The sequence below is a fragment of the Lagenorhynchus albirostris genome, chromosome 6 (assembly GCF_949774975.1).
Source record: "Lagenorhynchus albirostris chromosome 6, mLagAlb1.1, whole genome shotgun sequence".
NCBI lineage: Eukaryota > Metazoa > Chordata > Mammalia > Artiodactyla > Delphinidae > Lagenorhynchus > Lagenorhynchus albirostris.
Genome location: NC_083100.1, coordinates 7,295,031 through 7,309,428, shown reverse-complemented (window position 1 = coordinate 7,309,428; position 14,398 = coordinate 7,295,031). Strand labels below are relative to the sequence as shown.

Sequence of the window (14,398 nt, the reverse complement as noted above, 5' to 3'; positions counted from 1 at the left end):
TGGTGTAAAAAACATTTCTTTTCCGCTTTCTGCAGAGGAGAAGGCTCTTTGTAGAGTTACAAGGTTTCCCTTTTCAAAAAATGCTGTTAATTGAATATCAATTATGTTAGAAATGTTTAAATGATCCTTATTTAAAGGAAGAAGCATTCTAGATAAATACATTCATATTTTTGTCCCAGCATGGATATTTAATAGTTAATTAGATTTGCTATTTGATTAGTGCTCAGTGGGAAGCATCTTCATTTTACTGTTCGTTGCTGTTAATCAAAGCATCTTCTCTATACTGTTTGTGACTTTATATGAAGTCTTTCAAGATGAGCAAAGGCAGTTGCACAGAGATACATGTACAAAGATGTCCACTGTGATAATATTTATAATATAAAATAATGCGAAATAAACCAAACAGCTTAATATCAGTGTGGTTTCTTATATAATAGTGTATCCACACAGTAGAATAGTACATAACCATTAAAGTTAGGATAATTTTGAAAATATCTAGTGATATGTAAAAACACATTCTAAAAGCAGTATATAAAGCTCTGTACAGCAGATACCTAAAATAAAACATGTATCTAATTAAAAAATAACATTTCTGGGTCTATAGAAGCTAGCTTTTGGTAGGTGAGATGGTGGATATTTTTGTTTTCATCTTTGTGCTTTTCTGTATTTTCCAAAGGTTAGGCAGTAACAGTGTATTTGTTTTATAATTTGAAAAAGAAAGAAATGCTATTCAGAAAGATAGGAAAATGGGTGTCATAAATGGGAAATCTATGTATTACTCTCAAGATTTGTTTGAAACTTATTTTTACCTTTTCTAGGGGTGATAGACGTTTTGAAAAACCAGGGCGAAAAGATGTAGGTAAGACTTTCTTACTGTTTCGAAGTATTTTTATCTGGATTTCCATGACACTGGTTCTTAACAAGGCTCACACATAAGGATACATTTATTAAAAATTAGTTGCGTCTCTCCAGTAGATGGGGTTGTAGCATTGCTTGCATTTGGAGTTCCATGGTTATTTGAGGGCTTTATTGCATGAAACCAGGGATGATAAATATAACCATTAGGATTTACTTGATTTAACTTTTTAGGTCTGTGTGTTCTCTGCAAGACATATATTTTTTATTAAGGCTATCTTACGAATTGAAATTTCAAGTTAGGAAGCAGGCTGTTAACTCCTTTTCCAGTGCAGGTTGTATGTCACAGGTGAGAAGAAATAGAGAAAATACTAGAATGATCGCTTTTGTATTAGAGAGTGAAGGCTAAAACTGTGAATGTTCTTACTGTGAATGTCGTTTATTCATCTGGTCTTTTTGATGTATATTCTTTCTTTTTTTCAGGGCAGTGTCCACATAGATCTATAAAAATATTTTGTAGTGGCTTTTATTGAATGCTTTTTTAAATAAGATGCTCACTTCAGGTTATTAAATAAACTGTGTTAATGATTCTGAGCTTCTCTTTTTATAAGTAATCCACTTTTGTTGAAAATACTGTAGATTAAAAAAAATTGCTCATACTGTATCTTACTTTCTCCAAGAACAGCAGTACTTAACTAGTTTGTTGGGACACACTGACATATTGATCAATTGTGAGACGTCCTATGACATCAAATTAAGATAATTTGAGTACTGAAGGTTCCAGAATGATTTGTTCTTTTTAAAGTTAGAGATGGTTCTTACCATATATTTGCTTCTTATGTGTAGAGAAATGGGTGGAATTAGAGGCATCTGGGTTAGAATTGTGCATGACCCTTGTGAATACCCGTGGGAGAATGTGGAGGTGGAAAAAGGCCTGTAATATTCAAATTATAATTCCTATTCAATAGAAATTGATTGCTGCATAGGGGGAGGTCAGTTCTGGTGATCATCTTACGGTATGGTTCTGTGAGGATGGAATTAAAGGATCATTAAAAAAAATCCAGGTGATACCGAAAGGTTCAGCTCAGTGCATTTTGGTGTGAAATGCTTTGAAGCAGGCATAGCAATTTTGGGTTATTAGGCTGCTGCTGGCAGTTGGTAATATGGGCTTGTACATATATAAAAGTAGGCCTTATGATTTTTAGTATCTCCTTGTCTTCAGTTTGTTGGGACTGTCATGCTATCTGGATTGGGTTCCACAAGCATTTTTTAACTTAGTTCCAACGTGGTCTCCCTGATCATGTGTCCGAGATATCGTCACTGATTTCTCAGGTGGCCCAGGTAAGTGAGCTGTAAAGCCAGGAGTTAGAGCTGCTCTTCCCACTTTCCAGTAAATTTCCCCCTCTTTCAGTCTGTACTCTATTCACCTGAAAGGATAATGGGGCCTTTGCAGAAAACTTAATCCTTAACATAGAAGATGTGATTCTTTAAAGTAAAAGAATCATGAACAGTTCTTTCAGAAGCTTTCAGCCTCCTAGACAAAAGTATTTGATTGCATTTCTTAGTTGTCTATTTATTAAATAGCACTAGTATACCAACGGAGTTCTTTTTGGGGGTGTGTGTGTAGGGAAAGTTATATCTAATTTTCAGGTGCAGAGTTTATGTATAAATAGTACAGTAAGAGACTTCTATGACTTGAATGGAGAATATACTGCATCTATATTGAGACTCAGATCCTAGACAGGTCTTGCTCACTTCCAAATTGCGTGACTTTAGGCAGCCTCTCTGAACTGTTGGAATTGATCTGTGTAAGTGATGTAGAGCTCTTAGGAAAAAATATACCATGTAAATCTTCAGTACTTGTTTTCATCAGGTTAGGTGAATCTTGTTAACTTTATTATAGAAATAAGAATTCTTGCTGATTATATGTGTTACAACAATCTTGGGTTGGAGGAAAACCTGTTGGTCTAGCTAGTACTTAAGAATGCCTAAGGTTTTCAAACAGCAAAAGTTCGCAGTGATTAAGTTTCTGTGTCCTTGATACACTTTGCTATAATTAGTCTTAGACCACTCCAAAGTTCTTTATTTTCTCTTCCTTTTGGTCTAGGAGTACAAAAATGTGACTTGCTGCTGTTCCCTGCTTTTCACAACTGCTTCCCTTTACTAGCTAGTATTTATTTTAAGAGATGATTCCTGTGTGGGTCATCACCAGTAGGGAGGGTTAATCTTTCACTTTTTTCACATAAACCTGGATAAGGGAAATTTCAGAAAAGAATAACAGCAACAAATCTATTTGAAATCTGATAGGGTGACTTTTTTGGTTCCTGTTTGAGGACAGTTCGATTTTTTTATTGAAATGGCAAATTTACAGAGGATAGTCTTAAGTTAAACTGGAGGTAAGGGAAAGTGTTCATCGTAGTATATGCAAAATTAAAAAAGCAGAGAAAGCATAATTTTCATGGAGTATTAGATTTGGAAAGAAATAATAGAGTTCATCTCGTCCAACCTCCTGCTGGTGAATAAACACTCATTTTGTGTTTATAGAAAAAACTATCTGAAGTTTGAAACAGGAATTTGGGTTTGAAAATACTTCATTGCCTAATTATTTTTTGCTTTTTCTGTTGGAGATTTTTTCCCCTAGTTGACTTATATCTAAACCTTTATACCTACAAAAACGTAAATATATTTGCATCTACGAGGTTCTTATACCATTGAATGGACCCTAAGTAGAAAGGGAATGTTTTTACTTAGGTCGGAAGTTATTCAGATGAATGGTTGGTTATAATTTTTAAATCACTATTTGATTAGTATGCCTGGTAGCTTTAAAGTAGATATAATTTTGCATCTCCTTGCTCAGATACCACCCTGCAGTTTCCTTCAGCCTAGAGCTTATCTTAACTTGCTCTGATCACTTTCTGCCACAAATGTATGAATATGTGCATGTGTTTGGGTGTCATGCTCAAATGCTTTTAGAGTTATGTATAAATCTGTTCTTCGCTGTTTTCTTGTGAGTTTTTGTTCTTAGCTGTTAAAAATTAAGGGGGTAATATTTACCCTAGTTTTGTTTTATAAAGAACCAAAGGACTGATCTTTGTTGCCTTGAAGAAATAACAGTTTTAAAAGAGTGTTCACTAAATATTGTGAAATCATCATTCTACGCAGGGAGCTAGGTTTGAAACTAGGCTGCTGCTTCAACTTGCAGATGAAAATGAGAAATTTATGGCTGATTTTCTTAGAGTTCAGCTGTGTTAAACTTCACTGTCAATTTTACCTTCGTTACTGGTATCATACCACATCCATACAAACTCACCAACAGCATTTCTGTTATTGTAAATATCTGTTACATTCAGATGCATTGATTTCAGCAGATAACCACAGATACAAACTTTGTATAATGTTATATTTCCACAATGTGTATTGCTAGCCATTTTTTTTTATGGGCGGAGGCTTGATCACCATGATGTAATCAGAAAGATGTAATCAGCATTGGAAAAAAGAAAACATGAGATATGATGAAGGAAAAATAGGTGCATAACTGGCTTGAGTATATTTAATACATTAAAAAATAGGGCGCTATGGATATTTCTTACTCTGTCAGTCCTGTTTCAGAGATCTGAAAATTGTCAATGCTTTGTCCATTGATATGGATGTCCAGGTCAGTCCTGTTTGGGCTCTTGGAGACCAGAGGTTTTGGAAGTTCAGGAATAGTCTTATCAAAATTCTCCATCTTGATTTGATATTCACCTTTGGAACCTCGGGTCAGCAGAGATGCAAAACAGTGATGTAACATGATCTCAGAGGGTAGGTAGGATGTCCTCCTTTGGCATATTTCTCCAGTGCCTTCCTGCATTGCTGAAAGGAACACAACTAATTCAAAGTGGGGAGGATTTTCATGCTGGAGCAGAGTAGCCAGGGGACTCGATGGTATAATGGAGTGATAGTAGGTTAGTGGAAAGATAAAGAATGGACATTCCTCAGAACTGATGCCATCAAGGTGGAAGTCCACACTGGTCTGGTAGAGTTCGCCGTTTTCTCTTTCCTGATAGAGTACAGCTGAGACCCGAACACTGGTTAGAGGGCTAGGTCGAGTGTTGGCCACTTGGAAAATAAGATTAGGTTTACCATCTACGTGAGCTACTACTGCTAAGTCAGTAAAGCGAATTGAGAAAGCTCGATTTTTTGGCCGGGCGATCTTCGCCACAAAGGCACCTAAATTAGAAACCATTGAATTTTTTTTAGAATGAACAGATTAAATATCAGTACCTTTTCTGAATGAGAAGGATCTAGCAAATTTTTATACATTTCTTGGTGCCATGCCTTCGAAATGAGTCAGGAATTGAACTTGTTAATTTCTCATTAGCCTGAAGGATTTTGCAAAACGGTACATACATTCTTTATTTTAAACCTGCGATTTCAAAATGGGTAAGCACAATTCATTTTGTTACATAGAAATGTAAAACTTTAGTTTGTTATGAAGTGGAGGAGTGGTCATTTCCTGTATTCCTGTCCCTGCTTTAAAAATAACAGAAAATAAATGCAATTTACTTGCAACCAGATTACTTCAAGTTTAAATAGAGATTAGATTCATAGTAGAATGATTTGGGGTAGGGAGGGGACCTGTAGAACAAGTGACATTGAAGAATTTTTAACTTTGAAATTTATACAAACCTTTTTTCTTTTAAGAATGCTCTGTCTCTAAGGTGGTTTTCAGTGTACCCTTCAAGTGCATCCTCCATGTGCCCCCCAGCAGGTAGATCATGGTTTCTTAACTACTTTTGTGCCACAGATGTTGGCAGGCTGGTGAGGTCTATGAACCTCTTATTAGAATTACACTTTAAATGCATTAAAATAAAGTATATAAACAGGAAACCAAATACACTGAAATCCAGTTGAACATTTAAAAAATTACAATGTGTACCATATGTGCTTTTTTAATGCATTAAATAAAAAAATACAGTGGAGGTTTAGTACTGTAATTTTGAAGTATTATAGTATGATATGAAAATATCTGGGATTTCTGTTTGTAACAAAGTTACGGGTATTGCCAGTGCTTTTGTTTTTTGTTGCCTACATTTATAATCAAAGGAAATACCAATTTCAGTTGGAGGTTAGTGTAAAAGAAAAAAAAGATGTAAGTTTTTCCTAAGTTCACATATCCTCTAAATTTTATCGAGTGGCCCAGTGTAAGAACTCTTCTTGTAAAGATTAAGTGATTTGCTACGGGTTGTAAAAGCCAGTTGGTTGCACACTGGGACTTTATTCCATACCACTGTTAATATCGCCCATAGTGTGTTAAAACAAGGTTTTCTCTTTGTTTTGTTTTTTATTTTTTAATTGTATATATCACTAGCCCTACTTTATTAGAGCAAAGAGTGTCATGTGTTGCCAGGTTTATACGCAAAATTTCACAATCATTGTGGCCTATTTCCAGTACATGCTCAGGATATGTATACTTGTTCTCTAATCTGCAGTGCTGACTGGTGTTTTGGGCTCATTAATATTGAGTAAATGTTGAAAAGATGAACTCAGAGGAGAAAATTCTAGCCCAGTAAAGGTTAAAAAAAAAAATCAAATTCCTCTGTTAGGTAAAATGACTGTCAAAATATGCATTGAACATATTTATTCACTTATTTAACAAAATATTTAGCTTCTCTGAAAAACTCCTTTTAGATTTTTTGTTAATATCTTTTTGGCTGGTAGCATAATGATCCCTTTTTTCTTAAGAAATTTCAGTATGTAAAATTTAAGTATAGAGAGAGGTTTCTTAAAATTTCTCCTATTGTTTGACCCTAGGCTCTTCCTTTCAGTCTCAGGCATTACCTGCCAATGATGCAAATAAATTATTCTGTAATACCGTTGCTTATAACTGACTATACCCATTCCAAAACATTCATACATTTTTTTTTTTAAGAACAAAAACAATTACCTGTGGGGACTTCCCTGGTGACGCAGTGGTTAAGAATCGGCCTGCCAATGCAGGGGACATGGGTTTGATCCCTGTACCGGGAAGGTCCCACATGCCGCGGAACAACTAAGCCCGTGTGCCACAACTACTGAGTCTGCACTCTAGAGCCTGCGTGCCACAACTACTGAAGCCTGCGCGCCGCAACTGCTGAAGCCTGTGCACTCTAGGGCCCACGTGTTGCAACTACTGATGCCCGTGTGCCTAGACCCTGTGCTCCGCGACAAGAGAAGCCACCTCAATGAGAAGCCCGTGCACTGCAATGAAGAGTAGCCCCCACTCGCTGCAACTACAGAAAGCCCGCGCGCAGCAACGAAGACCCACCGCAGCCAAAAATAAAACAAACAAAATACAAAAAACAATTACCTGTGATGAAGGCCTCTAGCATGAGGCCTAGGAGCATTTGTATGGCAAGTAGGGCGATTGCACTAGGACAGTCACCACTGGGGAACATGGTACCGTAACCAATTGTGAGTTGTGTCTCCAGGGAGAAGGAGAATGCAGCTGTGAAACTGGTGATGTACTTGACACAGATAGTGTGGTTTTCAGGTGGGGCATCATGATCTAGTTCCAGATCACCATTCATCTCAGCTAGAACATACCAGAGCACTGCAAAGACAAGCCAGTGGATAACAAAAGAAGCAGAAAAAACCAACATCATCCAGCGCCAGCGCATGTCCATTAGGATTCCCCAAGCGTCTCGAAGATATGCAAGACCTCTTTGAGCGCCATCCATTTGAAGTGTGCTATGGCCATCCTTGGTGACCATCCTCCGGTATCTCTGAGTTAGGAGAGGAGCAATAACTTTGCAATTACTGCCATCCATCTCAGGCTGTAATTCTCTGAAATCAAGAGTAAATTAGTAAACCCTTAACTGTTTTTCAGGTAATATTAATAAATTCTGAGACTTTGTTTTGTAATTTTTTTGGAATGCTTCCCTGACTGCTGGGCAGGCTTTCCCAGTCTGATAGCTCTTTCTCTTTACATAAGGGAGCATTTACTGACTAAGTCATTCATTTGATAGCTAATCATGGATTGCCTTAGGATATCTATTATTGGTTCCTTTAATGACTGTTAAAATATTGTTTGGCATATTAACGAATCCCCAAGGGTTGGGATTACGATTCATGTCTCTTTTTGATACTCCTGTATCTTTCTTGCACAAGTCGAGGCTTCAAGTATGTATTGATTTGACTAAACATTATGTGTAACAACTTTCCATAATTAATTAATAATTTATAACTATGAATAATTCATAATGAAAAGGAACATTAAATATGTGTTCCTCTGTTTAAATAAATAGAAATCATTTAGAAGTGTAGTGTTGAACTGTCTGAAAATGTTTTGAAGCCACACTTATTGCTAGGATAAGAGTAAGCTTTTAGAGATCCATAGTTCCATTGTATGCTTTATAATTAGCCTGTTGAAAGTTCTATGATTAGGTTTTATTTGTTTTTGTTACTTTGTGGTCATTTTCATGGAGTCTTTCCTTCTATGGCTCATGGATTGCCGCCCTTCTGAATATTCTAGATGCTGATTAGATTGTGGGGTAGACAGAAAATTATTTTCTTGGCAAAATTAAGAAATTCCAGGTAAAGATTCCAAGGTAATATTAATTTTGAAAGTAAATGAACCGGGTACTTCCCTGGTGGTCCAGTGGCTAAGATTCCAGTGGCTGCCAATGCAGGGGGCCAGACCCCACATGCCACAACTGAAAGAGTTCACTTGCTGCAACTAAAGATTCCACGTGTCGCAACTAAAGATCCTGCATGCCACAACTAAGACCTGATGTAGCCAAATAAGTAAATAAATAATTTTTTTAAAAAAAGGCAATGCCTTAAAAAAGAAAAAAGAGAAGTAAATGAACCAGAAGAAAAAGCTTCGAGTTTAATGAACTAAAATAATCATTAAGACATTAAAGGTCAATTTTAGAAACATTAGTAAAGTTAGTTTTTAGCTATAAACGGTTTTCATCTGTGTTTCTTCTTTTCTCTGTATGCTGAGTCGAAATCTAATGTACACTTTCCATGTGACCATCCTTGAATATGACAAAGGTGTCAAAGACTTACGCAGAGGCAAGCAGAAACAGAATGGGAAATGCAACTTTGCTTCCCTTGAATCTGCCTTTCTTCTTTGCCACAATCCAGTACTAGGTGTTTATACATGACTCTTTTCGATGCTTCCTCCTTCAGAAGTAGATGCCCTTGGAAGTGTTTCATATCACCTTCCTACCTCTTGAATGACAATGATGCTTTGCTTGAGTTTGCTGGATGGACCCTCCTATGTCTAGGGACTTTGGGGCTTTGGAGACTGGCTTCCTGTGTTGTTGGAATTGGGCATTGGCCAGCTGGGTATATGCTTTCCCTTTTGTCCTAAGGCTGATTTAACATTTATTGGTGATATTAGAGACATTCTCGTATATTTTCTTCACATATGAGTTGCTGATGGAACACTGGGTTGATTGTTAACTTTATTTAGATTAGATGGTCATTTCTGTTTCATGTTATAAATTTTTAAAAAATCTTAGGGCATTAATGTTTTATAATTTATTATCCTAACAAGTTGTCATTATCATTTTATTTAGTTTTTTTTTCTTGGCACAGTTATTTAGTGATTCATTTTGCTAGACTTTTTGATGTTTTGGAAGACCTGATCTCTGCCCTTTTGGAAATTATTATAATAACAAAATATTCATAGGCATTGTGCTAGGTGCTTTCATTACTGCATTGTCTCTAATTCTTTGGTATCTCAGCAAGATAGACATTCTTTTTTTTTTTTTAAGATAGACATTCTTATCCCATTTTTCAGATGAGATCACTGAGGATCAGGCAGATAAAAGAAGTTTTCACAAGGCGTATGGATTATTTTGCAAGTCCGACTAACTTAACAGTTGGCTATTTTTTTATTTTTATTTTTTTTTAACTACAAGAAGCTATCTATTTAGAGTTTGGTGAGATAAAAGTCTGTCCCAAGATGATTGGTACTGCATTCACAAAATAGTCTTTGACAGCCTGATTTTTAGCACCTTAGAACTCTCCTGTCCCCAGAAGTGTCTCAGATATCCATTTTAAATCATTGTTAATTTTATGCATGATTTTTATGTCAGTAATGATTAATAATATTGGCTAATATATATTATTTATTATGTGCCAGGAATCATACCAAGCACTTCACATGTATTGACTCATGTGAAGCCAATAGCAATGCCTGGCACAGAGTAACCTCTTGGGCTATTAGTTGCCTTACTGGTATTAATAATGTTTCTTAACTTTCCTAGTAATAAGTACCATTATTAATGCCCATTTTATAGATAATGAAACTGAGCCACAGTGAGTTTCCTAAGATCACAAAGGTAGTAAGTGGTGGTCAGTTCCTGCTTAGTCCGTAGTCCAGAGTCAGTGCTATATTGCCTCAAAAATAGACATTTTGACCCTAGTTAGCTTTTGTGAATAACACGTTACATTTGACTAGTTTTGTCCAAGAGCTCCTACAGAATATTTGTTCTTCAGAAATGCTTAGGCTAAGACCTAGATTTGTAGGCAAGAAGGATATTTTCAGTTAAGGAAGACATCTTGTAAGGTTTGAAGATTAGTACAATCAGAATTATTGTACATAGTCTAGTCTTAGATCCTATAGACCAGCAGAGTTAAAACAAAATGTGGAGAGGAGGGTTCTTATAAAGCATTGCCAAATTTGTATTTTGCCAGGTGAGAAAATAATTTTAAAAATATACTTTCATCATAATTTTATAAAAGAAAAGACATTTTGACACTTGAAGAAGGGTATAGCAATAAAGGGTAGTTGGCTGCCTCCAGTAAGTTTGTGAACCACTGTGTGGTTTTGCATTGTCCATGGCTTTGACCTGTATTGTTTCTTGCTTCCTGCCTATGTGAAAATGCCCATGATGAAGCTGTACACTAGTGCTGTTCCACTTATGGAACCACTGATTGCTAATTGTATCATAGTAATTCGTGGGCGGAAAGGTCCATGATTCTTCTTGATTTTCAGCTTGCTTCATTAAGTTCTAAAATTCATTACCTGAGGAGACAGCCTTTGTATACATACTATAGCTAACAAAATCAGTTATTTTCATTTGGGCCTTTTCAGGATTGTAACTTCTTACCTATAGCTTTTGTAGCACTCTTGCTCTAGGCTTTTACAGTTTTTTTTTCTCTTGCGACTAAGTAAATACATAAAAAAACCTGTGAACAGGGCAGTCAGAAGGCTAATATCAAAACAGTGAAGCATTATCCTTTTTATATATAAAACTTTCCTAAATCTGGTTTAGATGGTGCTAGAAAGTGGAGTATTTGAGAGAGGTAAGATTTCAGTCCCCACTTAACAGATTACCCTGAATAACTCCATTCTTTGCACTCATGTAGTCAGTGTGGTTTAGCATAACGAAGACAGGGTGGGAAATCTAGCTGACTGGGTTCTGGCTCTGTTGGTTACATAGCTGTGCCAGTTTGGGCGAGCTACCCAGTCCCCTTGGCCAGGCTTCCTTATATTAAAAAGAGAAAGAAAGAAAAGAGGGAATTAAATAACATGATCCTTTAAAATCCTGCATGTTTGTAAACTTACTACCATTTCCCTCCACTGATAGAGGTTTCCTGTGTGATTTTTTTCTATATAATTTTATATATGCTTGTATGGCATTTAAAACATTATTGTTGCCCAATGTATGTAGATTTTCTTTCCATCAAATTTAAAAGTGTCTGATGGACAGACATTATGTTTATACTATTATATTTCCAGGTTATTTTCATATCTCTACAGGTACACAAGTGCTTTTTGAATGTGTTTTTCCTAGTCTGTATTTATATGATTCTTGTAAATTGATCCCAGTAGAAAGTAGAATTGGGATGGTTTGCTTGTGTCTCTCTGTGTGGGCTATAAAATATTTGCCCATTTATAAACTGTTTGATGGAAAAAATAGTACTTTATAAAAATGATAGTTTGGATGCTTCATTGGTCATCAAAATAATGGATTCATTTTACTCATTAGTTGTAGCACTCAAAATTATGTCTTTTATTGTCATGTTGTAATGTAGTAGTATAGTTCATATTAAACAGTTAAGATATAAGTCATAATAACTACAAATGTTAAATGATTGCAGTATTACTGTGTATTTGTTCACTTCTGGTGTAAACAGTTTAAGACTGGAGAGAGTCATAATCATCTCTCCTGCCCTCCATAATTAGGGCAAATAGTGTGAGTTCTAATTCTATTATATAAGCTCAGAGATTCTTTTATATTTTAATTTCTTATTTGTAGAAGCACCTAATTTCAGCAATAATTTCATGCTTAAGAAATTAGGACACTCATCATTTTTCCTATGGCTTAAAAAAGTAAAAACAAAATGATTTTTTTTGGGGGGGGTCATTTGTTTTTCTTTGCTCATTTTGGATTTCTTTAATCCCTTCCAAATGAAAAAGATACATTTTTTAAAAAGCCACTGAATTTTTTCCAGGGTCTTTCTCTTCCCATTTCTATATTATAATGGAGAATTAGTATACATTTAGTAAAACAATTAAGAAGAAAATTTCCAATAATGCTTTCAAGAGGACTATTATTCTATTTCCAAAATTTAAGGAAAAAGAATAAAGAACCTTAATGTATGATCCTGTATGTAATGTCTTTGTTTTAAACCTCTATTGGCAATATCAAGCTCCATCCCTACTTGTCAGTCAGTTTTTTTCTCTGTTCTCCTTAAGGAAAGAAATAAGATTGAATATTTTCTCATGTACTCACCAGTTCTTTTGCTGGGCCAGCTTTATACACGGGTAGGTCTGGAGGAAGCTTTCAGAGACTGTCTTTTTGGTGAGGTAATTTTAATCTACAAGTCCAGCTTGTAGGTTCTCTTCTTGGACTGGGTTTACGGTTCACATTGCTCTGTTTATAATGTCGTGGGGGCTGCTTTCAGCTGAAGCTGATGTGATTGGTCACTTAGTCTGCGGGGGGCCAGTTAGCTCTGATCCTGTGGAAAAGAATGCTGGTTTGTTAGGAGGTCTTTCTTTACCCATCACAGACCTTAACAACTCTGGAGAAAGCCTCCAGAACTGACTTGGAGAAGGGGTGCATTTTTTCTCTCTAATCAGGACCGGTCTTTTAGTAAGTTCGCATAATCTTACTTAAGAGTTTATTTACAAGTTCAAAGGGATAAAATTCCCTGCAAGATTTCCTTTCAGCCGTCTTTCCTTATATAGCATGTTTAAGTGTGAGATATTTCCTTTACTAATCTTTTTTTCCTCCATTTCTTTTGGGACTATTTCCTTGGATAAGGACTTTTAGGTAGAAATTAATGAATTGATTTTACTAGTTTTCTTTTCATATCCCATCTCATCAGAATGACTACCACTAATTCTAGAACTAGTAATAGAGGTAATTTAGTTACCTGAAATCTTTTTTTGGGGGGCAAGGAGGCAGACTTTTTTATTTTATTTTTTTAAGGCTATGTACAGAAACCTTGAATAAGAAAACATTTAATTGTTTGGTTCCTTACACCTATCTCTAAAAAACACACCTGTGTGAAAGAACTGAAGAATTTTCTTAAATCATGCTTTAGTGATGTTTAGGGGATGTTTCCCTGAGGAGAAGTATGATGACATGCAATAAATATAGTGTTCAGGGTACAGAAACTTAAACATCTAAATAATGTCTAGCTGGAAAACGTCTGTGATCCAGCGTGTAGCAACCTCAAAATGAGCTGTGGGATAGCTTTGTATAATGCCTTACTGAGCAGGACTTTTCTCCACCTCCATTAGCTGCTGATTTTAAAACTTTGATCAAATGTCACATGTAAGGGGATCTGAGATACAAAGGCTGCGATTGTTCATAGTAAAATCATGGAAGGCCTGCTGGGAAAATTATTAATCTAGACCAATATAATGCTGCTTAGAAAGTGAAATCCGCCTTTGTAGATTCCTTCTCCTCCCCCCACAATTAAAAAATATATTAATTCCTTCTTTGTTTTTATTAATGCCAAACATTTCAATACAAGTTCAGACACAGCACTGCAAACTTTGACCTTCAGAACTAGAGAAGGTAAAAGCATAAAGGAGAGACTTGTGGTGTGATGCACCTTCCCTGCATGTTCTGGTAGGAACTGTACTTTATATCAATTGCTAGTTTACTGATTGGGGGCGGAAGAGGGAAGACAGTAAATATAGTGTAACACTGCCTTTCAGAAAGCAGTACTGAAGGTGTACCTGCCATGTGTCTTGAATAGACATTATAGTAAGCAAGATAGTAAAGGATTTTACCAACATTAGAAGCCCCTTTCCATAATATATTCAGACAGAAATCATTTACAAGATGATTGTCAAGAAAGAAATGTCTCAAGTGAAGAAGTATTCTGGTTTCTGGATTTCACACTTTGAAAGTCTGCTGTGGTCTCTAAACAGTGATTCCTAATTGCTAACTGAATGGATGTCGTAGACCAGTTCTAGAGTGTCTCCTTAGGAGCATAGCACTCCCATTATAATAGCCGGAGCACATAAACTCATTTCTGTTTGAAGTTGCCCGGTTAGCTGAGATGAAACTGATATCGGCACAGATGATAAACCAACTTCACCCTAAAA

At 35.9% G+C, this 14,398-nt stretch overlaps 2 protein-coding genes across 8 annotated transcripts in view; one reads left to right on the top strand and one right to left on the bottom strand.

Annotated features, from left to right (window-relative positions):
- Positions 1–14,398, top strand: part of GIGYF2 (GRB10 interacting GYF protein 2) — a 124,481-nt gene that overhangs the window by 44,429 nt on the left and 65,654 nt on the right. For all 7 annotated transcript variants that reach the window (XR_009541013.1, XM_060151830.1, XM_060151835.1 and 4 more), the window contains one exon: positions 819–859. Coding sequence is in view for 6 of the 7 variants with exons in the window: in XM_060151830.1 (XP_060007813.1) it covers positions 819–859 (41 nt within the window). In the remaining variant the exon portion in view is untranslated. The remainder of the gene's footprint in view (positions 1–818; positions 860–14,398) is intronic.
- On the bottom strand, positions 4,442–12,709 carry KCNJ13 (potassium inwardly rectifying channel subfamily J member 13). Its single transcript, XM_060151838.1, has 3 exons — positions 12,570–12,709; positions 7,184–7,659; positions 4,442–5,064 (listed from the first exon to the last, which is right to left on the bottom strand). The coding sequence occupies exons 2-3, from the start codon at positions 7,641–7,643 to the stop codon at positions 4,442–4,444; spliced, it is 1,083 nt and encodes a 360-aa protein (XP_060007821.1). The 5' UTR covers positions 7,644–7,659; positions 12,570–12,709.